The sequence below is a fragment of the Colletotrichum tamarilloi genome (assembly GCF_030869305.1).
Source record: "Colletotrichum tamarilloi strain Tom-12 chromosome Unknown Scaffold_148.1, whole genome shotgun sequence".
Taxonomy (NCBI): Eukaryota; Fungi; Ascomycota; class Sordariomycetes; order Glomerellales; family Glomerellaceae; genus Colletotrichum; species Colletotrichum tamarilloi.
Window position 1 is genome coordinate 46,063 of NW_026849531.1, and position 27,379 is coordinate 73,441.

The 27,379-nt window shown below is 52.7% G+C and overlaps 8 protein-coding genes across 8 annotated transcripts; 4 read left to right on the plus strand and 4 right to left on the minus strand.

Moving 5' to 3' along the window:
* Window positions 1–251: 251 nt before the first annotated feature.
* On the minus strand, window positions 252–1,353 carry CTAM01_15116 (uncharacterized protein; the record flags this gene model as incomplete). The annotated part of the gene is made up of 3 exons (XM_060531115.1): window positions 252–799; window positions 877–940; window positions 994–1,353. 3 exons carry the CDS (start codon window positions 1,351–1,353, stop codon window positions 252–254), a joined length of 972 nt encoding a protein of 323 aa, XP_060374313.1.
* Window positions 1,354–2,619: 1,266 nt separating this feature from the next.
* CTAM01_15117 (uncharacterized protein) lies at window positions 2,620–4,713 on the plus strand (the record flags this gene model as incomplete). Its single annotated transcript, XM_060531116.1, has 2 exons — window positions 2,620–3,960; window positions 4,291–4,713. The coding sequence occupies 2 exons, from the start codon at window positions 2,620–2,622 to the stop codon at window positions 4,711–4,713; spliced, it is 1,764 nt and encodes a 587-aa protein (XP_060374314.1).
* A 57-nt stretch (window positions 4,714–4,770) lies between these two features.
* On the plus strand, window positions 4,771–5,289 carry CTAM01_15118 (uncharacterized protein; the record flags this gene model as incomplete). Its single annotated transcript, XM_060531117.1, has 1 exon — window positions 4,771–5,289. The coding sequence occupies one exon, from the start codon at window positions 4,771–4,773 to the stop codon at window positions 5,287–5,289; it is 519 nt and encodes a 172-aa protein (XP_060374315.1).
* Window positions 5,290–6,165: 876 nt separating this feature from the next.
* Window positions 6,166–7,160, minus strand: CTAM01_15119 (GTP-binding protein rho2; the record flags this gene model as incomplete). The annotated part of the gene is made up of 5 exons (XM_060531118.1): window positions 6,166–6,456; window positions 6,522–6,713; window positions 6,783–6,788; window positions 6,867–6,945; window positions 7,126–7,160. 5 exons carry the CDS (start codon window positions 7,158–7,160, stop codon window positions 6,166–6,168), a joined length of 603 nt encoding a protein of 200 aa, XP_060374316.1.
* A 7,055-nt stretch (window positions 7,161–14,215) lies between these two features.
* On the plus strand, window positions 14,216–17,821 carry CTAM01_15120 (stress response protein NST1; the record flags this gene model as incomplete). Its single annotated transcript, XM_060531119.1, has 1 exon — window positions 14,216–17,821. The coding sequence occupies one exon, from the start codon at window positions 14,216–14,218 to the stop codon at window positions 17,819–17,821; it is 3,606 nt and encodes a 1,201-aa protein (XP_060374317.1).
* Window positions 17,822–18,977: 1,156 nt separating this feature from the next.
* CTAM01_15121 (uncharacterized protein) lies at window positions 18,978–20,259 on the minus strand (the record flags this gene model as incomplete). The annotated part of the gene is made up of 2 exons (XM_060531120.1): window positions 18,978–19,889; window positions 19,957–20,259. 2 exons carry the CDS (start codon window positions 20,257–20,259, stop codon window positions 18,978–18,980), a joined length of 1,215 nt encoding a protein of 404 aa, XP_060374318.1.
* A 1,295-nt stretch (window positions 20,260–21,554) lies between these two features.
* Window positions 21,555–23,613, plus strand: CTAM01_15122 (BCL4p; the record flags this gene model as incomplete). The annotated part of the gene is made up of 9 exons (XM_060531121.1): window positions 21,555–21,656; window positions 21,715–21,807; window positions 21,866–21,935; window positions 21,994–22,389; window positions 22,483–22,651; window positions 22,722–22,832; window positions 22,897–23,161; window positions 23,217–23,377; window positions 23,454–23,613. 9 exons carry the CDS (start codon window positions 21,555–21,557, stop codon window positions 23,611–23,613), a joined length of 1,527 nt encoding a protein of 508 aa, XP_060374319.1.
* Window positions 23,614–23,934: 321 nt separating this feature from the next.
* On the minus strand, window positions 23,935–27,037 carry CTAM01_15123 (benzoate 4-monooxygenase cytochrome P450; the record flags this gene model as incomplete). The annotated part of the gene is made up of 10 exons (XM_060531122.1): window positions 23,935–24,097; window positions 24,157–24,317; window positions 24,376–24,646; window positions 24,699–24,809; window positions 24,881–25,454; window positions 25,524–25,593; window positions 26,429–26,452; window positions 26,510–26,743; window positions 26,799–26,909; window positions 26,960–27,037. 10 exons carry the CDS (start codon window positions 27,035–27,037, stop codon window positions 23,935–23,937), a joined length of 1,797 nt encoding a protein of 598 aa, XP_060374320.1.
* Between the last annotated feature and the right edge of the window lie 342 nt (window positions 27,038–27,379).

The window sequence follows — 27,379 nt, forward strand, 5'->3', positions numbered from 1 at the left end:
CCCTTTTCTTCTTCGCTATCTTGAACTTAGCTCCTCAAGTACAAGACGATGCTAATATCAACGGGACTTTTCGACCGCAGCTCTGACTACTTGGAAGAGCCCTCTCCGGAGCTTTGCAGTCCCCAATCCCCAGTCCCAAGAACGATGTATGCGGAAACAGTCTAACCTCCTGTGCAAGTCCAATCTCTAATTCCATCCAGCTGTGGCAAAATTCACCACCAGGAAGCTCGCCCAGAGAGGTCACCGCGTTTCTAAACCTCAAATCCAGCATACAGAACCTTCTCCATCATCCCGGCCGCCGCCCCAGCCTCGACCTTGGTCTCGCTCCCACAATCCCCAAACTCCTTGGCCTCCTCAAACGCCTGCTGCCAAAACTCCCACCTCCTAAACGAGAACCCCGCGCGGCCCTTGAACCGCGGCCCGCACCCCCATCTCTCAGCACTGCTGCTGCTGCTGCTGCTGCCCTTTCTCGCCTTCTTCTCGTTGGATTCTCCCATCCCCTCACTCTTCGTCGTCTGCTGCGGCTCCTCCGCCGGCGACGTCGCCTCAGAAGTCACGGAGAGATGATACAGACGCTGGGACGAGTGGATGGCCCACTGCGCAGCAGCCATGAGCCGTGCGTCGGCGCCGTCGCGGTCATTGGCGTCTGAGGAGCGGCGGTCCTCGAAGGCGATGCGGAGCTGCTGGATGGCGTAGTCGCGGCCGTCGATGAGGTTGTAGGACCAGAGGAGGGAGGCGAAGGCGTTGAGATTGATCCAGCGGGTGAGGGTTTCCGTTCTGTTGGAGGACTGGTACGGTGCTTTTAGGCGTTTGCTTCATGTTAGTAAAGATATTGTTGAGAGGTGCCTTCAGGCTTGGTAGTGTAAGTAGGCTTACAGGTCATGCAGTCTCTGATGACTTGGTTAAGATGGTGAAGACGACTTAATTGCTCGAAGCCATCCTACAAAGCCATTAGCACCGGCGATGTACAGCCGAATTCAAGCTGGAACTCACTACCGTCACCGTAGCCGTCGTCCTAGGCGACAGAGCTATATGGTCGAGAATCACCACTAGATCAAGCATTGCAATATTCCCAGAGGGTGTCTGTTGCGCCAACCCCACAAATAACTTCCACACAGACTGTAAAACATCATCAGAGGGCCGATGTGCTGGTATCAGGACCGCAATCTCGACCGCGACCTTGTGGAGCCTCTGCGGGTCGTTCATCTCTGAAATGATGGCCCTGCGAATAATCTCAAACGCCGCAGCATCGTCAAAGTCTGAGGCATCTGGTGTGTGCTTCCACCGTACGACTGCCATGTTTCCTCCTGTGACATCGGCCAGGAATTCTTCAGCGTTGAGAGCACGCTCCATGGTTGGTTCGAAGCAATAAGTCTTGATGAGTTACTGTGGTGGTTCAGGTTCCGGCTCGGGGAGACGCGGAATCACGATCGTGGGGTCTTCGGGAAGAATTCCGGGAAACAATAGTTCAATTAGACGTCTTCTTGCAGGTTCTGTGACATGTGCTGCTCCCAGTCAGGGATGTATGCCCCAAGCTTTTCTGGAGAAAGTGATGAGGTCTCGAATTTCGCGGATGGAAATTGGGGAAGAGGAAGCATTGACTTTTAAGACGCCTAGCTCTCTCTATGTTTGCATGGATGGCGACATGGAAGAGTGGTGTTGATGAGCTACATCCTCGGTCATCACCATGAAGCTGCATCCACTAATAGGTGCGCCGGTGGGTTATGCGGGGAGGCAGGCAGCTGGCATCGGCAAACCGGCTTTGTGGAGGCCCGCACGTACCAAAGAAGAACGTCCGTTTGTCGGCATCAGAAAGCCGCTAGATGAGATGGCAGCTTTTATCAGACACTAACTCAACTAGGGCTACTACCATCAGCATGAAGCCCCCATTGTTGGCATTGCATACATCAGAGAAGCAAAGGCTGGTCAAGCCGGATGCCGGGTCTTTTCAGAGTGACTTCGAGACATGGATCTGGCAAAAGGCTTTCACGGTGTAGATCAAGGATAAGGGTAGACATGAAAGTCCTATGAGGTGCGTCCTAGTTATGACAACGGGATGCCTTTCTGAAGAACCACAAACTTAATTTTCTGCTCATACGAACCTCAAATGATGGTCAAAGAGGTTCAAAAGATCGGCTTTTACTCTGTCCTGTTGCAATATGCTACGTACCTTGAGGGTTTCATTGATACAAAATCTAGCCGCAGACAGGAGAACACGCCTGGTTACGGTGAACAATAGTTAGATATCAATGCTGAACGTAGTCGCCGAAAGTCAAAGGTTTTGCTGTTGACGAAGGAGAATATGACCTTTCGTGTGGTGGTCGTAAGCGATCTGATCTAGCTGAGACTACATCCAGCCTTCATAATCGACCAGTCAAACCATAGAATAACCTTATGTAGCAATCAATTTGAAGATAACGAATGAATGAGAATTCTGAGCTGATGGAAAGGGCGGAGGCATTTCGGTGCCCGATGCCAGCTACACTGAATGTTCATCAAGTCCCTGATGGCCATCCACAGCAAGGCAAGAAGAGGAAGTATGGTCTTTCTCCGAAGCATAACTTTTCTCCGAAACAACACGCCCAGGAATGATCTCCTGGATAGGTCCTGCTCTAACCCATGAAGTATGTAGACTCAATAGAGAAAGAGCAGACCATTGATCAGCTCGATCGTCAACTTCTTCGTCATCATCCTTGCCAATCAGCAGCATCGTATTCGCCATCACTTACATTGGTGACTACGCGGAAAGCTACTAGCCACCAACTAATATACCTCAGCATGTCCTCCCTAGGTCTTCCAGGCCCCTTTGATAGGCCCCCGGGAGACGCTGGCCTCCATCGGAGCTGGAACGCTTTTCTCGACAAGCACAGCCTCCGAAGCATCTGGCAGACAACCCGTGCCGATATTAACGACCTCTGCAAGACCGCGCTCTTAGCTCTGCAAGTCTCACGGAGCCAGCAGATTGCTCTCGAGGACTCCATCCTCGATCTCTGGGATCATATGGGCCTCACGGTGGACTGTCTCAACCCAGACGCGAACTTGTTGTGGAGAGCCGATGAACAGCTCGTCAAACCCACGGCGCTGCGGCTTCAGGAGCAGCGACAACACCTCCAGGTACAGATGGATATGTGCCAGAACGAGGCCCACTGGGACCCTGTGTGGCTTGAGTTAGACATGAGCACCATTCCACCGACTGTATTATCTAGCGAGAGACCCTCCTCTCTGACCGCCGCCGTCTCGGAAGAGGATACGAGTCTGAATAAGCAGGAGGAGGAGGAGGAGGAGGAGGAGGGGGACGTGGAAGAGAGTAAGGTACTCAGGGTCGCCCGGTCGCTGGCACACACGAGGTACTTCCTCGGCCACACAGCGGGAGACCCAATCTTCTCCTACGATGGACGGAACTTCGCCTATCGTGGTCGCGTCCCCCGCGATCCCAGGGAGGATGTCATGCGCTTGCAGATACTCCTTCCAAAGGTTCTCGCACAGGTCGTGACCCTCATGGCATTCTCCGCCGCCTCCTCCTCTTTGACTCTGGATTTTCCAGCAGAGTGCACGGAACTGCTGAAAAGGGTCGACGATCCATCTGATGAGCTCCTCTTGAGAATCTGCACCTTGTGGATGTTGAAATTTGGTGGAGGCTTCCCGGCGACATACGCGCGCTTCCTCGACTCCAGTCCAGTCGTACGGGAGTTTGCCTGGCTCGTCTGGGACATGTACAACGACGCTGACGGGCTCTGGTCCAGAGATACAGCCCGGAACATCGAGAGTTTGATCAAGACCTTGAAGCCCCTCTTCATGGTCTTGTCATTCAATCGAAGTCTAGTCCCAGTGTCGCCAGGTGCAGTGCTGAATAATCTTGCGAGATCACACCAAGTGGAGGACGAGATGGAGGCTAGAGAACTCGTTTTTGAGCAGAAGGAGTACAGTGTTGCTTTGGTGTATGATGCATCAATCTGCCAGGTAAGTCGCGAAGGAATTCCTAATCCCCAGGTCCCTGCTTCTTCCTCTTTCCCTGTCGTCGAGGATGGTTTACATGGCAAATGGAAATAGTGTAGATGATTGTGGATGGCGGATGACTTTCACAGCTCCAAGTTGTCTAAGCAGGGTCCGCTAAAATGTTACGCCCTGCAGGGGTCTCAACTCCCCCATCCCATCCACTCCCGCCTGCAGGCACAAGCCAGCTTACAGAGCCCGGATAAATCATGCTCCATCTTCCATTCCCCATTCCAAAATTTCCCACCGAGCTTCATCGCCAGACCTTCACCTTACTAACGACGATCCCCTCGATAGTCAATCCACTCCCTTTACGCAAAATACGTGGGAAGACACCACCCCGACGCTGGCGCTCTCTTCCTTCGAACAGCACCGCGACATCTCTCCCTCGAAAACGACTACCACGACGTGTTCGCCAACGTTCCGATCCCCGACGAGGTCGTAGCCGCGCACCACCGAATCAAACTACGGTATCTCGACGATCCAGAGCCCGAAGCCCAACACGCTCCTGCAGTTGACCACCCGGTCGTGATTGAAGACCACACCCAAGCCGAGATAGTCGTTGCAGGATCCAAGCGCAAGAAGCGTCATCAACAGCAGCGCATAGAGAAGAACGAGACTCCTCGCGTCGCAAATCCGGAACCTCCGCTCAAGAAACGACGAGGCCGCCCTCCAAAATACCGCCCGACACCTCCCACTTCCGATCCCGTCAACGATTGATATCCCAGCCTCGTCACAAGCCGTCACTTAAGACTCAATCCCCCTAAAATCACAACAATGGCCTCCTTCGCACCTCTCCGCAGCGGCCTCCGCCAAACCCTCACCACCTCCACACCCGCCGCCGTCACAATGACCACCACGACAACCCGCTCCCTCTCAACCACAACCTCCCTCGCCGCCCGCAAATCCAAGTCGGACAACGTCATCAACCCAGAATACGTCGCCCGTATAGCAAACATTCGTCAGCAGCTCTTCGCTGAGGCGCCCCCGGCGCTGCGCATGGCTCGCAACCGCCATCTCCGCCACTGGACCATCCACCGCGCCTGGCTCCTCCTCCAGCGTCAGCAGCGTGAGGCCCGCGAGAGGGAGCTCCTCCGCATCCAGCAGAGCATGTACACCGCCAACGAACAGCTCCGCACCACGGCTGGTCCCGGAACCAGGGAGGAAGGGTGGCTGTACCGTGTCGCCCAGGAGAAGAAGGGCGTCTACGGACCTAATGCCGTGCCGATTGAGTACGCGCGCTACCAGAGCGAGACGCCTGCCCGACAGGCGTGGAACCACGAGTGGAAGCGGTAGATGATGCCTTTGCAAGAAGACGAGCAGGAGTGGGAAAATAAAAGAATGAAAAAGGGGGGTGGACAAGGTCTTAAGGGGTTTGCTCATCAGCCGTGTACCAAAAATCTAGACACGCCGAGTGTCAATTCCGCTGTAGCATACTATCTGTTGTATGAACTAGTGTACAAAATGGAAGAAAAAAACACATGTCACTAATTGACGTTTTTGGAAAGGCTCTGGATCAGGGGGGGTGGAAACTTTTAATCGGTTTTATTGCGTAAAGTGACTGCCATCTCTCATTGACAGAGAGCAGAACGTGGATACTCCAAAGCTCCCAAATAACCAGCTTCCTAGTCTTGAACTTTTGGGTGCAATCGTTCTATGTGGGTTGCTGTCCTATTAATACAGACAATGGAAAGAAAAAAAGGGCTAGTCCCTTAGATTCTTCCATAAATAACGTTTCCGCTGAGTGTTTTGCGCTGTTCCTGCTGTTTGTAACGCCGCTTGAGGGGAAGAAAAGAGAGAGAGAGGATTAAAGTTGAACTCGCATGCTTTTTCGCGATAGCTGTAAAAGGTGTGTGAACCAGGCGAGCTTGTTGAGAGTTTGAGGTACCGACCAAGTGACATTCAGCCAGGCCTGTTTGGGGCCCTTTTTGGGTAAGCCAGCTGCCCAACAATGTTTGTGGGAGCTGGCTGAGGTGATTCTGTGCCTCTTGGGTCGGACCCGGCGTGATGTTCACATACGGTAAGTAGCCCGCATTCTCATGGTTCTGTGATCCAGCCTGATTTCTCCAGCAAAAATTCGCTCAGGATTACCTCAGTTCGCTTGCGTCGTGCCTGCACTCATTGTCGGTCGAAAGGGCAGAATAGTGAATGATGGATGGGGCTTTGCTTCCTTCACAGAATGACGCAGCAGCCGCCTCCCTCGCCCTTCTCGAAGGTCAACAAGGCGGCGCGAGTGGCGGCCTCAAAGACATCGTCGACGCCCTCGCCGCTCAAACTGGAGCATTCGAGGTATTTCCGGGCTCCAATCTCCTTGGCGGCAGCGTCGCCCTCTTGGTGTGTGACAAAGCGCATCGACTTCTTTCGCATTTCCTCAATCGCTACGGGGTCTTCGCGGAGATCCTTCTTCAGTCCAACGAGGATGATGGGGACGCCTTCGCAGAGTCGGGTAACCTCTTCCACCCACTGTAGCCTACTGTCAGCTGTCCAGCCCTAATATCTTGAAGTACCTCAATCATTTTCAAACCCACCTTGTGCTTGACGTTGTCGAGTGAATCGGGCGTGTCGATGGAGAAGCCGACCAGGATGACGTGCGCCTTGGAGTAGGCGAGGGGACGTAGCCGCTCGTAGTCCTCCTGTCCGGCGGTATCCCATAGCGCAAGCTGCACCGACTTTCCATCTACTCTGCAATCTGTGACGTAGTTCTCGAAGACGGTAGGAATCTAAAGGGTCAAACTCTCGTTAGGAAATCGGTCGTTGGGGCGAAGAGAGGAGTCGCCAGTGGTACTCACGTAGTGCTGCAAAACACCAATTGTTAGCAAAGATCCTGAGACTCGAGATCAGATCATTGGGGAGGATTATTAAATTGAACATACGGTAGGGAAATATCCAAGTGTGAAGACGCTAAGCAAACTAGTCTTTCCGCAAGCACCGTCCCCTACAATGACGAGTTTCCTGGAGGCAGCATGTCAGCAAGCAAAGAGCAGATAAGATGGGTTACAGAAGTCAGGCTGCCCCTGCTCGGTAGAACCAGGCAGAGATGTTGAGAGCTTTGCACGTGGCCAGCAAGAGGGCGTGGCCAGCGGCGGAGACCGACGAATATCTAGATCGATGGGAATCGAACAGGCGACGTACCTCCGAATAACGTTGGTGGGATTTGCTGCTGCCATGGCTGCGGTTGTGGTTGTGGCTGTGGTTGAGAATCGGGCGAGAGGGTCGTCGGGGGGAAGAGGATAGGCGACCCGAAGTCAATTGACGGGCGGATCGAGGTTCGGTTCGTCCGAGCCGATTTTCGACGTCGAGCACTGCGGCGTCGAAAAGATCGAGACGAGGCCCAAGAAAATATCGTGGGCGCTGCGAGTCGAGGGTGTTAAACGAAGTCGTCGATAGTGGCGATCGGTGGGTTCGTCTTTTTGGGATCCGTACGTCGCAGGGTCGTATCGGGGTGGGAGCAGGTAGCAAGCGTCGGGGGGCGGAGAAGGCGACAAATGGGATTGTGCCAGTAAACAATGTTTAGGTGTTTGAGGAGGTGGGTGCCGCGGGATCAATCCGTTCGTCTCCTTTTCTGCGCCGAGTGGAGATATGATCTCAAAAAGGGAATGCGGAGTGAGTGAGTAATGGCGGATATGTCGGGAGGAAGTGGAAAGAATGGAAAGGTGATGAGGAAGAGGAGAGAAGGAAGAAAGTTGTGGTGGTCGTGGGATGTGTGGTGGACGACGACAGTGAGCTTAAAGCTGTTGGCAATTGGATTGCAAATGTACAACGGTAAGGTACTCCGTAGTGGAGAAAGATGCAGCTGGAAAGAAACGGGCCCGAGGGTCAGTGCAGGCCGATGGGAAGGAACGAAAGGCCGATGGGCGAATACCTTCTTAGATACCTTTGGTGCGGCGAAAGGGGGGGGGGGGGTTGGTGTTCCTTGTATCTTTTTTTTCTCTCTCACCTCTCGTCTCTTCCCTTTCTTTTCCTTCGTTCCCGGGGAGCAGCCAACTGGAACGACGATGTGACTGAACGGCTGATTCGGGGGTAAACAGGAACTGGTGAGGCCGGGCGTTGCAGCTGGGCTGGGAATACGAGCTGAAGAAATTCCACGGGGGGTAATCGCGCGTTGAAGAAATGGCAAGGGAAAGGACCCAAGTATGTATGCTGCCCGTAGTACGGATACTCCGTACAGCTACAAATAGGAATACCTGTGTAGGAAAACCGAAGAACTAACTGCTAGAGCCGGAGCTAACTACTAGACAGACAGGCAGACAGACGGGCCAAAGGGGGGACTTGAGAAGGACAATGTGGCCCGGGGTACGGAGGACGGAACACACAGACGGGCGAGCGCGAAAGTGACGGGCGGTATCCCACCGTTACTCGCAGTTCGTTGCCAAGCTTGTTTTGTTTCTTGCTGCTTTCTGGATCTTGGCGAGTTGATCAATCAATTCGAGTGTCTGTTTCCTCATTCGAGAATGCTGATAACTAGTCCGAGAGAGGGCGTAATAATGGACAGATAGATGCTTTGAGTAGAGTGAGTAAGAAAATATAAGAAAATAAAACACCAGCTAAGGGTCTTTTGTAAACCAGAAGAGCAACAGGTCTACTGAAGTACCTTGGCCAGGTATCCATACAGCAACAAGAATCGTCTGTACTTTTTTTCATCTTCTGAAATGTTTGCTTGCGTAGCTACGTATCGCGTACCTTGCAGCCAGAAAGAAACACAAAACCGGGACATGGAAGTCCACCACGGAAGCTACCCTGAGAATGGACGATGCTCTCTCTACCAGGGCAGTGCGGGTTCCCTCAACTCAATTCTCTTTGGACTCTGTCACTCTGGACCTGAGTTCTGGTCTCTATCTGCCCAGTGTCCAGGACCATGGCGGTTGACCTAACAAAAGTGCGGGTGCGCCAAGCGGCGCGTGTTGTGGCACAGCAAATACCTTACCTTAGCACTTTTCTGTCCACAGGGAACATTGAACAATACCACCAAGGACAGAAAAAAAAGAGACGATGACACACGGATGGTACCGTTTCTGGAGTTGAGGCCCGTCCGGCCCAGACCCTCACTCAGAGTCCTTACCCAGCCCCCAAACTACGGCAGGCCCATCAATGTCCGGTCCTAGCACCCCAGTGTCTTCGTTTTTGCTTGCCGGCGCCCTCCCCGTCCAGGATAGTCCTAGATTGCTGGATGCAAAACGCTTTGCTGTTGACGCGGCTGGGGAGGGGGAAGAAGGCAACAGGTCCAAACCTCTGGGTGATGGTTCAACCGTCATCATCAATGACTCTCTCTCTTTCTTGCTCTCTCGCACGAACCAGTCTGTGATCCCACGCCATTATGCGGAGCGATGACAGACAGGCGGAACTCTGTCTAGTCCAAGGTCGTAAGGTACTACGGATACTACCTTACCCTGAGCTCTCCGTCAACACTGAATTGGCCTCGATTGGCCTTGGCCCTGGAAGGGCCATGTCGTAACTACGGTACACGTATTCCAAGATCGTTATGCGACTTGCTCTAGGTTCCTAATCTGCTATGATAGACCAGCAAGGCGAGATCGAGACCACGAATACTCGCATTCTCTCAGAGAGATGGTCAGTATTCCGCTTGACGTATGATGTATCTACCTTTCAGAGAAATGCTAAATCAGTTTGGCAATGACGATCCGAGATACGGGCTCCGTCCCCAAAGACACCCTTTGAACGGACGTTTTACCGCTGACGGCTGAGCTAACCTACCCGACCTCCGGGCGCCCCTCCATTTTTTCTTGCGCCGCCGTGCGCCCAGTTTTCTAAAATAAGGTACTCCCGATCTGTTTCCCCCCCAATCGTCCGCCCCTTGTCCTGGACATCCCAAGTTCCTGGACGCAAAGACTGTAGCTTGAAAGACAATGGGACACAGCAAAAATCGTTGCCAAGGTTTCTTCAGACGTCGATCGCTGACTTTGAATGGTTCTTGACTTGTAGCGTTCTAGATTTCCTATTGTAGATTGATGTTGCCCATTTACGCGGCACGAGACTCCTCCTGGCTAGGAATTGAGTTGAGAATCTGTCATCAAAGTCATCGTCAGCTACTTACATCATGTCGTACGTACCTCCACGTTTGAGAAGTCAAGAAGAGACGGAGAAGGGAAGAGGACGTTAAAGCATCAAGCATTCAAACATCGGATGGCCGTAACGGCACCGATTCCGCCGGCAAGCCGTATGTCTCATCCTCTTTCATTCCCAAGTCATTAGTATTGAACCGCCACCGGGCACTTGTTTTCCGAATCATAATTCCCCGTCCCATCCCATCCCATCCCGCGCTCCCAATCCGTCATCCGCCAGCCCTGAACTTATTAAGGCACCTACCAGCCTGCAGCCCATTTGCTTGGGTAGGTAGTCCCTGGAGTGCCGGTTGGGAAGAAAACCCTTGAGGGAGATAAGCCACAAGAACCTTCTTGGCCAGTAGCAAAAGACACGCGTGCCATGTTTCTGCTTCTTGCTTTGCTGTGCGGCGGCCATCCCACACATCCCAACCGTCCCGCTGTGCTACGTGTGTATCTCTGTGCAACTCATCGCCATAGGCTGTGTTGCCAAGCCGTGCCGTCTTATAGCACCCGACTTTCTAGACAACTCGCGGCCAATCTGCAAGTGCCCGGCACGCCACATCGAGAGCGTCGTAAAAGGACAGGGAACTTTGCTTACTCGCTTGGCAAGCCCATCCGAATGGCGTCGGTATTGAGAGTTGCTGGCGCGAGGTTATTGGTGTCAAGCTCAACCAAGCAAAGACTTGGTATGCACTTTGGCATCTTTGAAATTTGACGTAGCTTCGCCAACGAGCTGGGTTCTTTCTTCATGGCCTGGTCCGACACAGCTGCTGCGCAGTCACTGCTTGGCGAGAATTCTTAGAATACACCAAAGTACCGGTGAGCTTGTGTCCACCTCGGGGTCAACAGGCTCGTTTCGTCATCGGAGTCCGGGAGACTGTTGACAGAATGGGCGGAGAGATGCCCCTTCCCATCATCTCGCTCTCGTTTCGTCGCTTCTCAGCCAACATGTATTCCGTAAACACTCATACAAACAGCATTGTGGACCCAACTTCCGCGGTGGGTACCCCGCCTGGCCCGCCTTATGGATACCATGCCATGGCTGATTGAGGCTGTGTTGGCATTCCAGCGTTCCTGGTGCTCTCTCGTTCAGAGTCGTCACCTGCAGCCAATGATACTACACAACTGGACGTTTGTGAGGAACTCTGGTCGACCTCCGAGGCTGCTAGTCGCACGGCGACGGGACACATTATACGGGTCTCCCTGTGAGGCAGAACGTTCCTGGCTAACTGTTCGCGTGAGGTCCAGGAGTATGGTGTTCCATTGCATCGCTGCCCGCAAAATTAGGATGCGCTCCCGTCCAGGATCTGCCGGTCACACCTGTCTGATGCGTGCACGTTGCCGAACCTGATCGGCGAGCGGGAATCCACAACGTCCAGCATTCGCCCCATGACTGTACACTTTGGCCGGCGTTCATCGTCCCCGATATATCTTGATGATATCATGATCGAGGCCAATGCTGAGAGAGAGAGAGAGTCAGAGCGAGTCGGCCAGGTAGCATAGCACTGCCCGGTAACCGTAGCCTCAAAGTATGGCATAGCCGCCGGGACTGAGATCTCCATAGGCCGTCTCCGCAACTGTCGGTGGCCGCGCGGTTCCGGGGGTTAGAGGCTGAAAATGCGGGATGGTTCGGAACGGGTGGGATGTTCTCTTCCTCAACCTCCGAGCGCCGCTATCGCTCGAGGCACCTGACCTCAACTACCGCCGGCTGTCCCGGGCACAACTAAGCATATCCAATAGTTATATGGGCAGGGCGAGAGTCTGTTGACACTTGACAGTCATAGAGCCCAACCACCGCCCTTTTCTTAGTGGCAGTGTTGATTCTTGATCCGCCAAAGTTGAATTGGTTTGCGTGTTCTCCCTTCTTGGCGTGCCTGGAGTTGAACAGTCCATGGGAAAGAAGGCCAATCGCGTCGACGAATTGGGGGGTATGAGATGTTGTACGAGGGAGTTTGTGAGAGCATAGGTGGAACAGCTGCGCTGCCAGCAGCTTGTTGCCACGGAGCTTGTGACAACGAATGTTGCCAAACAGATGACTAACTTGTTTGACAGCGGGGTAGTTTGGGAACCGCAGGGAGCTGCCAAAGTTTGCTGAGGGCGAGACAGCTGGCTAGTGCTTGCTTGTATATAAGACCCAGCTGGAAAACACTTGGACGATTCGCTTTTGGCAGACTTGAAAGAAGGACGATCGTCTTCTAAGATGATGTATGTTGTTGATGGCACGACCCGCGCTTTGGCGAGCTGCTTCACTCGGCGGTCAATGGCGGTGGCCAAGCTTCTCGGGTGCTCTGGATGCGTGGGACAAGAGCTAATTGAGAAAGCTACCCATACAGCTTGCTATATGGAGCTGTAGGTCTTGAGATGACATCAGATCCTGAACCGATTCGCAGGTGACAGGCATCGCGGTGTTTGGTGTTTGGTGTTTGGACCTTGAATCGTGGGACGGACCTGGGTGCCTGGCTAGGGGCCTCGAAATCGAATAACTTTCCGGGTTCTCATTCCGTTAGGCACAGACACAGGGCCTTAGGCAAGCTCCAGGCCCAGGGTGAATATCGGGATCTGGTCATGTCAGCTGGGTTTTGGATCTCAAGATGGGAATCCACCAAAGCCTGATGCCTGGTTCAGTGGTTACTCAGCTAGAGAGAGCCTCAGGCAAGAAGCTCAATCACGAGCAAAGGCCATAGAGGTTGCAGCTTTGTCAGCCACTCAGCGCAGCCAGCTCTGTTGGGTCCCCACAAAACGCAAAAGCAATTGGACCCGCTGCGCTGGGCAAGCAGTCACGTGGACGACGGCACAAACCTCTCACCTCTTTTGGCCTTGAAATCTGATTGATGGGACCAATCAAAGGTACCTTCCTTAGGTATCCGTACCTTACCTTACTGACCCAGGTTTCCAAGTTCCTGATGTGAGCCTGGTAAAGTGCACACCCCGAGTGATAGGCAATTGGGTAGGGCCCCTGCCTCAGGTCCCTCACCACCTGTCACTTCCCCCTCCCTGTGATGTACTTCTCCTACGCAAGCCTGCTGACGAGTGACTTGGGCATGACATGCAATCCCACTCTCCCTTCAATCCCTCCCTCCGCCCATAGCGGAACGAACAACGACACGCATCCGTTGGATCAGAGACCCAGAGGTACCTCACTTCCATCCATTTACTTTCATGACATTGGTATCGTCGCCCACCGTGTGGGTGTCGTTCTCTGTTTCCCATTGATGGAAAGGAAAGGAATTCGAACAGCGGATAATTCAATCCATTCAGCTCTTCATCTTTCCTTTCGCTGAAATATTGAGGTCGTTTTTGCCCAACCTAACTCATTTCGAACTGCTCTTTCCCAAGGTACCTCACCTTGCCTTACCTAAAGATCCAATCCAAGGTACCCAACCTTGGAATTTAGCGACCAACGAACCACACAGAGGCACTCATCATCGGCCCGCGCTCTGCTTGTCACACACTCATCAGCCCCAATCAAGCCCACCACCACCACCAACACCACCACCAGCCTTGCGACTGCACTGCGATTCGATTCGTGTGCCTTTCAAGTTGAACTATTATCAACCTGCAAGGTGGTGGTTTCAGGGGCAAAAAAAAAAAAGAGGAAGAATATCGATAGAGGAAACAAGGCCGAAAAGAACAACAAAAATCATACCCTTTACCGTTTCGGCCTTTCGTGCTGCACCTTCACGGCGGACTGTTTGTTCCCTTGGCAAGACACAAGTGTGGCTGCCCCGGCGCCCCATCTCGAATAATATTCGCCTCCACCTGTGAGTCCTGCCTCATCACCACCACCCTCAGCCCGCCCAAAGCCCGCCCAGCGCGCTACATCCCGCCTGCCACTTTCGCGAGCCGCTACCCACAAACGCCCACCCAACTTCAATCACACACAATCTCTCCGAACACCTCGAGCGTCATTGCGAAGAGGGGCAGCTGTGGTTTTATTTCTGCTTACGCATCTTTCCACATAGCTTTACCTCACCCAGTATCGCCTCATTCTCGAACCCGACCGACCGCCGAATTCGAGCTCGACTTCACCTCTCGCTCTATCCCTCTCGCCGAACCCGAATCCAGCGCTTACTCCCCCACCGCACCCACAACCGCAAACTACCCTTCATCTATCCCTCTCTATGACATCGACGTCGCTCGCTTCGTAGCAGAGACTAGAAATGCCGGCCAACCATCGCCAGCCGGCAGCTCAGACGCCAGCGTCACCGAATACAAAGTCCACCGCGAGATACACAAACAAGGATGGCTCCAAGATCATCACCGTCCCGAAAGGCCCTCCCTCCGCCGAACCCTCGCAACCCTCTACTCCGACCTCGTCGGCAAAGGCGCCCAGCGTCCAGACCCTCGATACCAACGGTGCTGACCCCTCAGCGCCTACTGTGAATCGAAAGAAGCAGAAGCGTCGGGCAAAGGCTGCCGCCAAAGCTGCTGCCGAGCAAGCCGCTGTCCAACCACCAAACGGACGTCGCCCGAGTCCTGCTCCTGGTGCGCCCGCGCCCAAACCCCAGGTTGCCCAAGATGACGAGGATCAGGAGTCCAGCGACGACGAGCCCGAAGACCATCACTCTATCGACGACCGGCCCCATGCCAACGGCTTCTCCGCGACCAAATCCAAAAAGTCCAAAAAGAAGAAGAAGAAGAACGGAAAGAACCCGCAGCTGGCCAACAGCCAGTACGACAGTGTTCCGTTTCCTCATTCTCACTCCCACTCGCCATTGACGCCCCGTGGCCCTGGTATCTCCAAGGATAAGATCTGGAACACCAGCTCGCAGGAGGAGCGGGAGCGCATCAAGGAGTTCTGGTTGGGTCTCGGCGAAGACGAGCGCAAGTCGCTAGTCAAGGTCGAAAAGGACGCCGTCCTGAAAAAGATGAAGGAGCAGCAAAAGCATACATGCAGCTGTACTGTTTGTGGCAGGAAGCGCACCGCCATTGAGGAGGAACTCGAAGGCCTGTACGACGCTTACTATGAGGAGCTCGAGACCTTTGCGAACAACGGAGAAGGACCGCATATTCTGCCCCCTCACCGCGAATTCCCCTTGCGACCTTCACGCATTCCGTCATCCTACACAGGCCAACCACCGTCACGCGGCCGTATAGTGGAACATGTAGGCGACGATGACGACGAGGAGGAGCCAGAGGAGGAGTACAGCGACGAGGATGAGGATCTCGAGGAGGAGGAGGAAGAAGAGGAAGACGAAGAAGACGACGAGTACAACGACGAAGATGAACCCCCCGAAGATACTCACCCTCACGATCGAGACGTTGCCGACTTCTTGACGTTTGGGAACAGCCTGCAAGTCAAGGGTATGCAGCTTCTGGACTCCCTACTCTGCAGATATGGTAACATGGACTTAGGCGGCATACTCACCGTTGCGGATGACCTCCTCAAAAACGACGGCAAGCGTTTCATCGAAATGATGGAACAGCTCGCCGAACGCCGCATGGCCCGAGAAGAGGACGCCAAGGAGCACTTCTCTCGCGGCTACGCTCATCCCGCCAACGGCTCTTACTCGAATCATAACCATCCTCCTCCCGAAGACGACTATGACGACGAAGATGAGGAGGAGGATGAGGACTATGATGACAGTCAAGAAGAGGAATACGAGGATGAAGAAGTGAGCTCCTCTCAATACACATATGACCATAAACACTCGAGTACTGAGCATTACTGTTGTCATCATCAGGACACGATGACCGAGGAACAGCGCATGGAAGAGGGTCGTCGCATGTTCCAAATATTCGCCGCTCGAATGTTTGAGCAACGGGTCCTGACAGCCTATCGAGACATGGTCGCCAAGCAACGCCAGCAACAGCTCATCGAGGAACTCGAGGAGGAAAATAGGCAAACCGCTCAGAAGAAAGCCAAGAAGGCCAAAGAGAACCAGAAGCGCAAGGACAAGGCCGCGTTGAAGAAACAGCAACAGGCCGAGGAGAAGGCGCGGAAGGAGGCCGAGAAGGCTGCAGAGGAGGCCGCTCGACTCGAGGAGCAGCGGCGAAAGGTGGAAGAGCAGAGAATGAGAGCGGAGGAGAAACGTCGAAAGAAGGAAGAGCAGAAGCGACTGGAAGAAGAAGAACGCCTTCGCAAAGAGACCGATCGACAACGCCGACTCCAGGAACAGCAAGAGAAGCGCGCGGAGCAAGAACGCAAAGCGCGCGAATCCCGCGAGAAGACTCAGAAGCTCAAGGAAGAAGCACGATTACGCGAACAGGAAATCCGAGACCAGAAGGACAAGGAGCTCCGTGAGCGCAAAGAGAAGCAGGAACAGGCCAAACGCGACAAGGAGGCCAAGGCCAAGGCTGAGAAGGAAAGCAAGGATCGCATCAAGCAGGAGGAAAAGGCTGCCCAAAAGGCTGCCACGGTTGCTGCTGCTCCTATTCCCATCCCCACCTCCGGCCGGCGACTATCGCAACACCCAGTACCGATTCCGACACATCCATCCAACCCAGCATCCTATGCGTCCCCCAAGATACCCGTTGCAACACCGGCTCTTCCCAAAGCTCCGACACCAATCCGTCCTAAGCATGCCTCTCAGCCACTGGACACCAGCTTGCCTGAATCCCAAGCTTCGCGATCAGGCTCTACTGCCAGCCAAAACCCATCGCCACACCCTGCGACACCCGGCCGCATGAGTCCTGGGCCGATTGGTTCATGGAAGACTAGCGCGGCGACCACAAGCTCGCTACCCCATCCCAATTCCATATCACCTTCGAGTATGAAAGGACCGATGCAGCCTGGCCCCTTTGGCATGCCTATGAGCATGCCTCCACCCGGCTTCAACCCGCCGCCAGGTCTGGGAAATCGTCTGCCAGACCCAAACATCTTTGGTCCGCCTGGTATTACCGGGTTTGGCAGACCTCCTCCCCCTCTAGGCATGATGGCCGTTCCGCCCGGTCTTAACGGGCCAGCTGGACGTGGCTTCATGCCCGGCCCACCTCCTGGCTTCCCACAGCCCATGGGCGACCATATGCAAAACATGGCGCCAGGACCCGGATCACATTCGAGACAACATTCCGGCAGCTTCGACCCAGCTTCATCGCCAATTCCAACACAGCCTATCGGCAGGCCAGCGCCCATTGGACGACCAGGTAGTGTGGTTCAGGGACACCGAAATGACGCATCAGACGACTTCACAAACCAACAGCATCTTGGCAGCAGCGTCCTGGTAGATGATGCATCGGACCCGATGAACGCAGCAATCAATGCGGCAAGGCACCGTAGCCAGTTGCAACGGTCAGCGTTTCCACTGCCATTCGACAATGGGTTTTCTAGCATCAACAATAGCTTGTGGGGACCCTCACCAATGTCATACACCGTGGCCCCCGGGGTGGGAAACTCGACCTGGGGAAGCCCTACTATGATGCAGCCTATGCCTCCGATCCGTACGGCGGGAAACCCTCGTTCAGTGACGATTCGGCTCATGATGTGTCGCGCCTGCAAGGAGCTGCAAGCCCGCAACCCGGAGAGCTCAGAGTCTTTTGTTGATCTAGCAGCGGTCAAGGCAGAGGTTGACCAGCTCAATAGGACTGAGTCTGTCCCTGAAGTTGATCTGTTAGCTCTCGCCGAAACAGAAGGCAACCTGCAGAATGGTGGCGGCACCTTTGAGGTCCAGTTGGATGCAAACGGCCCAGGGCAGCACTTGATGCGATGGGTACCCGAGTTCAACGACATGGCGTATCCTGCCCACAGGCCCGTAGGTGCACCAGGCGAGATCGGAAGCCCCATCATCGGCAGCGGCGCACCTGCGTTCTTGGCTAGAGGACACTAGAGTGGTCTGTCTAGTGAGAGTCCCAGGCCCGTTGCCTCATCTGAGAGCTCTGCATCCTCGACCAATGCACTTCACCGTCGTGTCATGTTCCGCGCGATGCAGAATGGATGCATCAACAGGGCCACCAGAGGCACTTCTCGCTAGAATTAGAATAGGAAGGCCAGTAAGCCAATCCGAGCCCTGAGTTGGCCTTGGTCATGATTGTTTGAAGGGGACATTTGAGTCGGTGAAGGATGGGACTCTTCTTTTTTTCTCTCAAAACTCAGTAATCGAACCCCTTCTTTGGGGTTGCCCGGATAGCTAGCGCATGGAGGGCGATTCCCTTCCAAGCGAGCATCCTCCGCATGGCTTTGTGTGCCTGTGTAGCGGCTAATAGAGACTATCTGCGTTCTTTCAGTATGCCCTCGTTCGTGGTCTTGTGGTTGTTGATTAACATGACTGTGCCGTTTGTGAACGCCATGACAACATTGCCGACTGATGAAAAAGAGAGAGATGAGCCTCGACTACTAGAAATGGCTCTGTGATCCATGCAACTTGCGAGTGAGCCACTCACTTACTCAAAGTACGCCAAAATTTAAGCTAATGTTGAACACAACCCAACCATCAAGACATCCACTCCCCACATACATCACGATGCGCGCTTTGTTATTGTGTCCCACCCTACACCCACAATGGGGATTTCCCAAAATCTTTTCTCTTCTCCCCACTTGGACACAGAACCACAAATTAGCAAATCCAGAACATGAAGCCATCCTGGACCTGAGGAATCCATCCAACCCTAGTATATACGCCGGTTGCCCGGCTAGCTCAATCGGTAGAGCGTGAGACTCTTAATCTCAAGGTTGTGGGTTCGACCCGTAAGCTACTTTCCCTATTTCTCTCATGTTCTCTAGAACATGTCACTAACAAGCACTAGCCACGTCGGGCTCAATTCCCGTCAGCGATTGACGCAACTTCTCTTTTTGATCATGTTGTCTTTGTTTTGTCTTCAATTCCATGGCTGTAATTTGTTCGAAAGGAAAACTCCTGGTCCCAACTATCGCGAAGTTCAGCAGCTTTGATTACATCTTCTTTAGGTGCCAGCCTAGAGCAAGATCTCAAAGGAAACGATCCAAGAACATATCTAGACGTTGGACGACTTCTCTGAAAGCCTGACTTACATGCGAGAACCTCCCATCGGCGCTCTAGCCAAGATGCTCCCATACTTTGAAAACCCACCAGCCGTTGGAATGAAATCCTCAACCCTCAGCCCGGCCTTTTCCTGGAAGATGCAAATGACATCCGACCCTCCAAACCGGAAACACGAAACCTCGTCCCCCTTCCTCACCACATCCCCCTCTGCGACAAACAAGTCCACAGACGATACCATGGCCATCCTGATGGGCAAGAACGCAACCTTCCCGAGCACCGGGTTCTCAATCACCACCAACCCCCTCGTCTGAAGGAACTGATACCCCGGGTTCTCGGAAGCGTCCGCCCCGCCCATCATGCGAACCTGTCCGTCGCCGACGGTATCGGCCTCGAGGTGCGCCATGCCCTGGATGTTCTTGGCTTCCAACACCGTGCCCGACACGGGCGCGTGTTGGCGGTGGTAGTTTGTGGTATTCAGGAACGCGTGCATCCAGATCCCGCCGTCAAAGTCTGCGGCGTGAGCGCTGCCCTGGAGCAGCATGCTGATCGGCCAGCGGACGTTTTTGATCTCGACGGAGCCGTACGGGGTGATTTTGGCGACGCTTTGGTTGGCGAGGGAGTTGTCATAGGTGCAGTCTGCTGGGTAGACTATCACGCTGTCGTCGTCGGGGGAGGCGATTGGCCGAAGGCCCGGTTTGAGGCGGCGGGTGAAGAAGGAGTTGAAGGTCCGGAAACCGCCTTTTGGGATTTCTGCTTCATGGAAGCGGTAGGGGGGTGAGGTTGCGAAGGATTGGAGGGAGGAAGGGGTGATGGAGGCGGGTGTGTCGAAGAATTGGCCGACGAGTTGCGCGTAGACTACGATCCAGGAGGATAGCCAGGTAAGGCCTTGCGAGTCTGGGCGGATTGGAGTCTGGAGTTTGCGGAGAGGGGGTTTGGTCTAGGACGAAGTAGAATGTGCAGAGGATGTCGTAGATGTCTTTGCCTTCGAAGCTCTCGCGGGGCACCCATTTCAGGAGGTCGTTTGCGAAGGTCAGGAACGAGTGTGCGTCTTTGATGGCTAGTTTGGACATGAAGTCTGGGTTCTTGTCGCGGGCGGAGCGAACTGCGGAGTCTAGGCCTCCTGGGCTGACTTGTTCGAGGTAGCCGATGAGCATGACGATGACTGGGTTGAAGCGGAAGTACCCATCGTTGGAGGTAGATATTTCTTGGATGGCTTTCTGGGTAATACCTGGGGCTTTGCTGTCGAGGTGAGAGATGGGAGAGATGCTGGTGACTTCGTCGGGTACGGTTGTTACGCTGAGTGACATGTTGAGTGATCGACTTGCTATATGTCAGACTGTTTTCTGTTGGATGTAATTGGAATCAAAGAATTGCTGGTAGAAAGTGGCAACATGCCAACCTTCAACCAGACTTCAAGGGGGATCTATATAAGCTTTGGTTTCGCTAGAAGCCGATCGGTAGAATGCCAATCCATCTCAACAACGGTCCGTAGCAGTGAACCCGCCAGATGGCAAGCTACCCACAATGCGGATGTCTTGCGACAGACGCGGCGTTCGTGATGGTCTTCCCTCGGAGAACTTATCTGAAGTCGTCAAGTCGGGTTCATGCACAGCTCCCCCAATCAAGTGATCCCGCCCGGGTGCATTGCCGCATCCATATGACATAGCTGAGGGACACTGTTGAGATGGAAAAGATGGGATGTTGCCCTTCTTGACGTGAACTACGAGCTTACTGCCAAACATAGACAGTTTTACGGGCCGCCCACATGACTGGGGCGTTGAGGCGTACGAGGCTCGTGTTGAGGCGCGGTTCATTCGTACGGGTTTCCGCCACTGCTGTGTATTCTTTGCCTACGAGGCAAGTTTGGCCGGTCTATCAATAATCTAAGGATGAAAATAAACCTGTTTTTGTGAAAGAATGCCTCGATATGCGAAGAGTTGGCGGCATCGTAGGATTTTGAAAGGGCATACTTGTGGTCCAGCACTGGAGCCATTCTGCCGATGCCATACTGATGACCATTAACCCAGGCATACCTCGTATTGTTACAAAGTTTAACTTGATCAGACAGATTTTGAGAACTGACAATTCTGTCTCGAAGAGTGAAAATTGGTCCTTTTGACTATGCCACATCATGACAATTCCCCTCTCGATAGCACCTGACGGCATAACTGTCGCGCTGATAGACTCAAAGTCAGCCGCACTCAGTCGAAACTGGCTGACTTTTGCCGCTATCAAGAATTGTTGGATGTTGATCTCTTGTATATTAATGGCCATTCTCGGTGCTTTATTTGTAACTGGTACAAGGAGCGTTGCTGTTCCGTGCATTTCTCGGAATTTACTGAGAAAGGTTTAGCGCGGTGATGATTGGAAACCTCACTTCCGAAAACGGAAACTGGCCGATGAGACGAAGACCTACGCTGCGCACCCAATATGTCTTACGGATTCGTCAGGGATACAACGCAGACCTTTGCTAGGTCACCAGAAAAAGGAATAACAAAGCTTGTGATATTCAGAGCGACATTTCACAGGCTAGATTGCTAGCAAACACATCGAGCATAGTGGTAAATGCTGAAGAGCATCAGTTGATATTCCAAGGGACGCGATGCTTGATCGAGCCATTTCACACAAAGAGTGCTTGCACCTTCTGCAAGCAAGAGTTGCACAGCTAACCGTCTCAAGCGTTGCCGCTCTATCATTGTGTCTTGTAAGAACTACTCTAAATGACACAAAGCTTCACTGGAACTCAAGACTAACGTACCTAGGTCGTCTTGTATCTCTTGACAGCCAGCACTTATAATGCGTATTTCCATAAACTTGCCGCGTTCCCAGGACCTCTATTAGGAAGATGCAGTCTGGTGAGTAGGCCTTAGCTGTATCTAGTTGGACTTGCAATGCTCAATTTTCTCGCCATAGATCTGGCGAATCTTTCACTCTCAGACTGGCCGCCTTCACTACGCCATCCAAGAGCAGCATCGCAAGCATGGTAGGGCTTTTCTCTCCCCCAATCCATGACAAATACTTAGTCAATTGAACGTCGGTAGGACCCGTTGTCCGAATTTCTCCCAATGAGCTCTCCTTTGCTTCAGTGGAGTCGTGGAAGGCAATCTATGGCCACCGCGCTGCAGGCGCAGCACCAGTGATCAAAAGCGAGTTTTACGATATCTATGGCGCAGGCTTCAAATCATTATGCATCGGTAGTGAGCGTGATCCTCATAAGCACGGCCAAATGCGCAAAATGCTCTCTGCTGCCTTTTCCACAAAGATGTTGCTGGACCAGGAAGATATCATTACCAAGACAGTCGACGCTTTCGTACATCGGCTTGGGGAAGATCGTTTCCGAACTGAGGGTCTCAACATGACCAAGTGGTATGAGATGATAGCCTTTGACTCCTTGGGCGAAATGGCGTTTGGCGAATCCTTTCATAGTGTCAAAGCTGGTAAGTAAATAGAAGTTGAGAGTTTCAAGCCCAAAGCTTTAGCTCGGAGATGGCCAAGCAGAACATCGTATTATTAATCACTTCGCATTATAGGAAAGCCACATAGCTGGTCGGAGATCATAGTCAGCCATCTATACTTCATCACACTGGTTGACAACCTTCGTCGTCTCCCTTTTGTGGCTACAATAGCCCGCGTGCTACTTCCGTCAACTCTTGCTGTCCAAAATCAGAACTCCCAGTATAGCCGGAAAAAGGTCGAAGAGTACGTAAAATACTAACCTCACGCTTGGGTGCATGTAGCTCATGGTTGATTGTTAACCCTGGAACTACAGACGTCTATCCAAAAAGTCAAACCGCAATGACTTTCTGTCTACCGTTGTCAAGAGTTACGAAGTGGGAGCTATCAGCAAAGAAGAGATGGCAGCCCATGTGTCAACTTTGACGTGCGTCCCCTCAGTTCAAGGTCATTTGGGAATGCTCGAGGTTTTGCTAACGATATACTCATAGAATCGCGGGTGGCGAGACGACTGCGACATTCCTTGCCGCGGCGACATACTATCTGCTCCAAAATCCAGCGTGTCTACTAAAGCTTCAAACAGAGATAACGGCAAAATTCTCTTCATTCGAAGAGATCAATGCCACTGCAGCTCGCCAGCTCCCATACTTGCAAGCCGTCATCAGCGAGGGCCTTAGGCTGTATGCACCGGGCTCTCAGGGGTTTCCGCGATTATCGCCAGGCATGAATGTCGGCGATATCTACGTCCCAGCGGGTGTAAGTAAACTTGAAGCACAATCAAAAGCATGGAGTCTAATGTGAGTGCCTATAGGCTGAGGTCTTCACGCACGCGTGGACTCTGACGCATAGCGAAGGGTATTTCTCTGACCCGAAAAGCTTCAAGCCTGAACGCTGGCTAGACGCGGGATCCACAGATGTCCGCGAGGCTAGCCAGCCATTCTCCATGGGCCCTCGGGGATGCTTAGGACAAAAGTGAGTTTTACAGCCCTTAACGCTTTGCGAACGCACCCTAGTTTACAAGCGATCCCATGCTAATACGACTATTAAGCTTCGCATACATGGAAATCAATCTCATCTTGGCCAAGATGCTGTGGCAGTACGACCTAGAGCTGGTTGACAAAGATTTAGATTGGGAACAGGAAAGCCAACTACATGTGATGTGGTGGAAACCCGCACTCATGGTCCGTTTTACGCACAGAACACCTTGATTGAAGCCAACGAGCGCCTTCACAGCCGGTAAGAATCAGCCGCGCCAGGGCTGTGAAAGGCTATAAGAGGTGCGAGAGTGAGGAAAAGTCACGATCAATATTTCATGTTCATGCACATTTAATTTTCAAATTTGCTTCATATCACGACCGACGAACCATCTTTGCAGGAATATAGTGTCAGCCTAGCAAAGCGTGGTCGGCGCTCAAGACTTTGGTCTTGGGCTAATAATTCTCGAAGACCTTTAAGCATCATGAACACAACTAAACAGTGCGAAAATTCGAAAGCTTCTCCGCGAAGCCTGATTTATAGCTGCCGGCATGTTAGAGAAACACACGGGGCTTGAGCTTCACCATCAGACGAGGCTTCTCCCACAACGTATGCATCCTTGAGTCCCGGTGCCAGTCGAGACTCTCGTCAGCGAGCTCCAAGTCGTACCTATAGACCAGCTTCGCCATAGTTGTGTGAATTTCCATCCAGCCAAGGCTGCGATGTTTGATGATTAGCACGTGCCTCAAACCACCATGTCATTATTGGGAACTCACCTTCGTCCCATGCATGATCGCGTTCCATATGAAAACGGCTGACTTGCATCGAGGTCATCCGTTGGGTTGTCCACGAGCCACCGCTCAGGTCTGAATTCCCACGGCTCGTCGAAGTTCGAAGATGACATACTTGCCGCAAAGGTACTGGTCGAAACTGTGGTCTTGGGATGAATTTTTGTAAGCTAAGAGTACCCAAGGCAAGGCAATTTAAGTACGCACCCCGCCTGGCAAGAAGTGACCATCAACCGTGCAGCCACCATTGGGCACTACACGGGGAAGGGCAAAAGGAAGCGGAGGATAGACGCGCATAGCCTCCTGCGCCACGGCTCTAAGATACTTCAATGGAGTTGCCGTCGCCGCAGTAATATCCTCGTAGCTAACAAAAGTTGACCGCACCTCATCCTGTAAGCGCGCCAGAATCGCAGGGTTCTTGAGCAGGTAGTACGTCATGCAAGAAAGAGTAGTGGCTGTCGTCTCGCTGCCGGCAATGCTGGAAAAGGATTATGAGTCCGTTTCATGGAGGAATAACGTGGGCGACTTACACAAAGTCGGAAGAGTGTGCTGCAATCTGGGCGTCCGATATTGCCGCCTCATTACGGGCCTCGATCATTTTGGTGAGGAAATCTTCTCGGTCCGACTGTGAGGCCAGGCGACTACCAGAAAAGGGCCTTAGCGTTGCAACACAAAAAGACGGCGTTTGCCCATGAGATGTTTGCAGTCAAACCTTTGAACCAAATCCATGGTGTACTTTTGATGCGTGCGACTGTCTTTGAGAAGCTTGTCAATAAGGCCAGAAAACACTGTCTGGGCAATGCCGGCGAGGGCTGGAAATCTGCGAAAGCAGTCGGCGAGAGCCCCCATACGCAAGCTTTTGGTGACGATCGAAATCCAGAAGTGCTCCTTGCCCGACTCGACACCGCCGAAGTCCTTGCCAAAAGCCAGGCTTCCAATTATATCGAAGGTGGCGAGATTGAACCACATGACCATGTCGGTTCCTTGAGTCCCCACGTCTACCATTCCAATCTTCTCAATAAGGCGGTCGACACATTCAGCGACCATCGGTTCTTGTGACTTGAGAGACCTGTCGGAAAATGCGGTACCAAGATATCTACGCATCTCTGCGTGCTTCTTGGGGTCACGCTCGCTAACGATAGACAAGGCCTCGGCGGCGAAGTTGCCCCCATCATAGAATTCACTCTTGATGAAAGGCTCAACACCCTTGCGTACACCATAGATTTCCTGCCATGACGATGCGGAACTGAAGCTTAATTCGTTTGGTGCCACGCGAACGACGGGGCCTGGTACGATCAAAGAGTCAGAGCGAGCACTCCCAGGGTAGGTGTCTGCACGTAGGTCATGCAACTTACCGTACTTTTCGTGTAGCTCAAGTTGACGATACGGCTGACGACCACTCATGAAGTTCCACGAATACAAAGCCTACATAAAAATGTGTGAGCACTTGCACGCGGCGCAGCACAATAAGATGGAGTGCTAAAACTTGCATTGCTAATTGACGCCGATTTGGGGCCCGGAAACTTTCGTAAAGGATGGAACCACCATGTTGCAACTTTGTACAGAACCACGGCGACCAACGCCTACGTGAGAGCACTTTGATTAGGGTAAAGGTTTACGGACATGGGAGCTACACAATCAGCTTACCAGGCCAGCTATTTGAGACTTCATGTTAAAATTCTCTTGAACCTCGTTGTGAAATGATCTCTAAGCTCGCAAAAGTCGACTACCCGTCCTTCCACATATTGACTGCCACGCTCAACTTCCTATTTGTAGTCCGGGCATTTCTGGTTGAGGCAGATCCCGAAGTCTCACCCCGGCCGGGATCCCCACCTCGGACTTTTACTACTTTCAGCGACGGCGAGATACTGTGCTCATCCGGTCAGCGCACGGAGGTAAGGACTAGGGTGGCTGTACTAGAACCAACTTTTGTTGCGTAAGTAGTCATCTACCTTGAACCAACAGGCATTAAACTGCATACTGAATATAATAGCACATTGTTGATCAACTTTCAATGAGACAGGACAAAAGGTGAGAGTGGCGATAAGTCCAAGTAACCGTGAATCACGTCAAACATTGTCATACTAGCGCCTGCTACTTCCTTTAATCCCTGTGTCTCCTTTGCCCAACTGTCCGCTTTGGAAGCGTACCAATTGTACCCCACTGAAGGAAACGTTCCCTAAGAGAATACTACACCGCCGTCTACGATCAAACTCTGCCCAGTCATCTGATCCGAGTCTTTTCCTGCCAGAAAACTTACCAAACCAGCGACGTCTTCAGGAGTCTGCATTTCGCCTTGATCAGTTGTCATAAGGCTTAATCGTCACGAGCCAAGACATACCTGAGGTTTTTCAGACGCAATGCGGGTCGCAACACCGTTCTCAAACGCAGCACCCTTGGGAAGTCCCATTCTAGTTGTAAGGCTAGTGTCAATGGCCTCCCACATATCGGTACGGACCATGCCCGGACAGTATGCGTTGACCGTAATGCCGTGCTGTGCCATGTCCATAGCAACAGCTTGGGTGAGCCCCCGAACAGCCCATTTACTGACGGAGTATGCTGGCGCGAATTGAGACTGCAGATTCGTCAACTTCCTTTCAGCACGTTACTAGAGTTCCGATGTGGCATACTGGTCGGTATCCTAAGATAGAACAAGCTCCGATCAACTTCCCGCCTCGACCCTGCTTGATCATCTCCTGAGCTGCATATTTATAGCACAGAAAGACTCCCCGAACATTGATCTATGTCATATCAACACGTGAAATACAGAAGTCTTGGGCTAGAAACTTACGGCCTGCACTTTATCCCATTCACTGGCACTGATTTCGAGGATCGGTTTGACGAGAATCACACCAGCGTTTGCGACCATCACCTTTGGACCCGCCCTGTTTAGCTTCGACTTTGACATCGGCGTATTGATTAATACTTACATCAATCCCTCCAAGCATCTCTGATGTGTTTCGAATCAAACTCGCGACATCGTCTTCGTTGCTGATGTCTGCAGTAAGTCAACATACCCACTTCCTGGCACCCCCCTGTTTCTGGCACCCACAAAAACGCGAAAATCCACCACAACCCAATGCCCACCCCCAACCTCCTTTTATCACAACATTTTCAATTCGCGTCCAAATGGGCTCATCTTTTGCACATGTCTTCTTCTATATATAATGCCTCAATATACCGAAGATCAGCTTCGTCAGGCTCTCGAGGA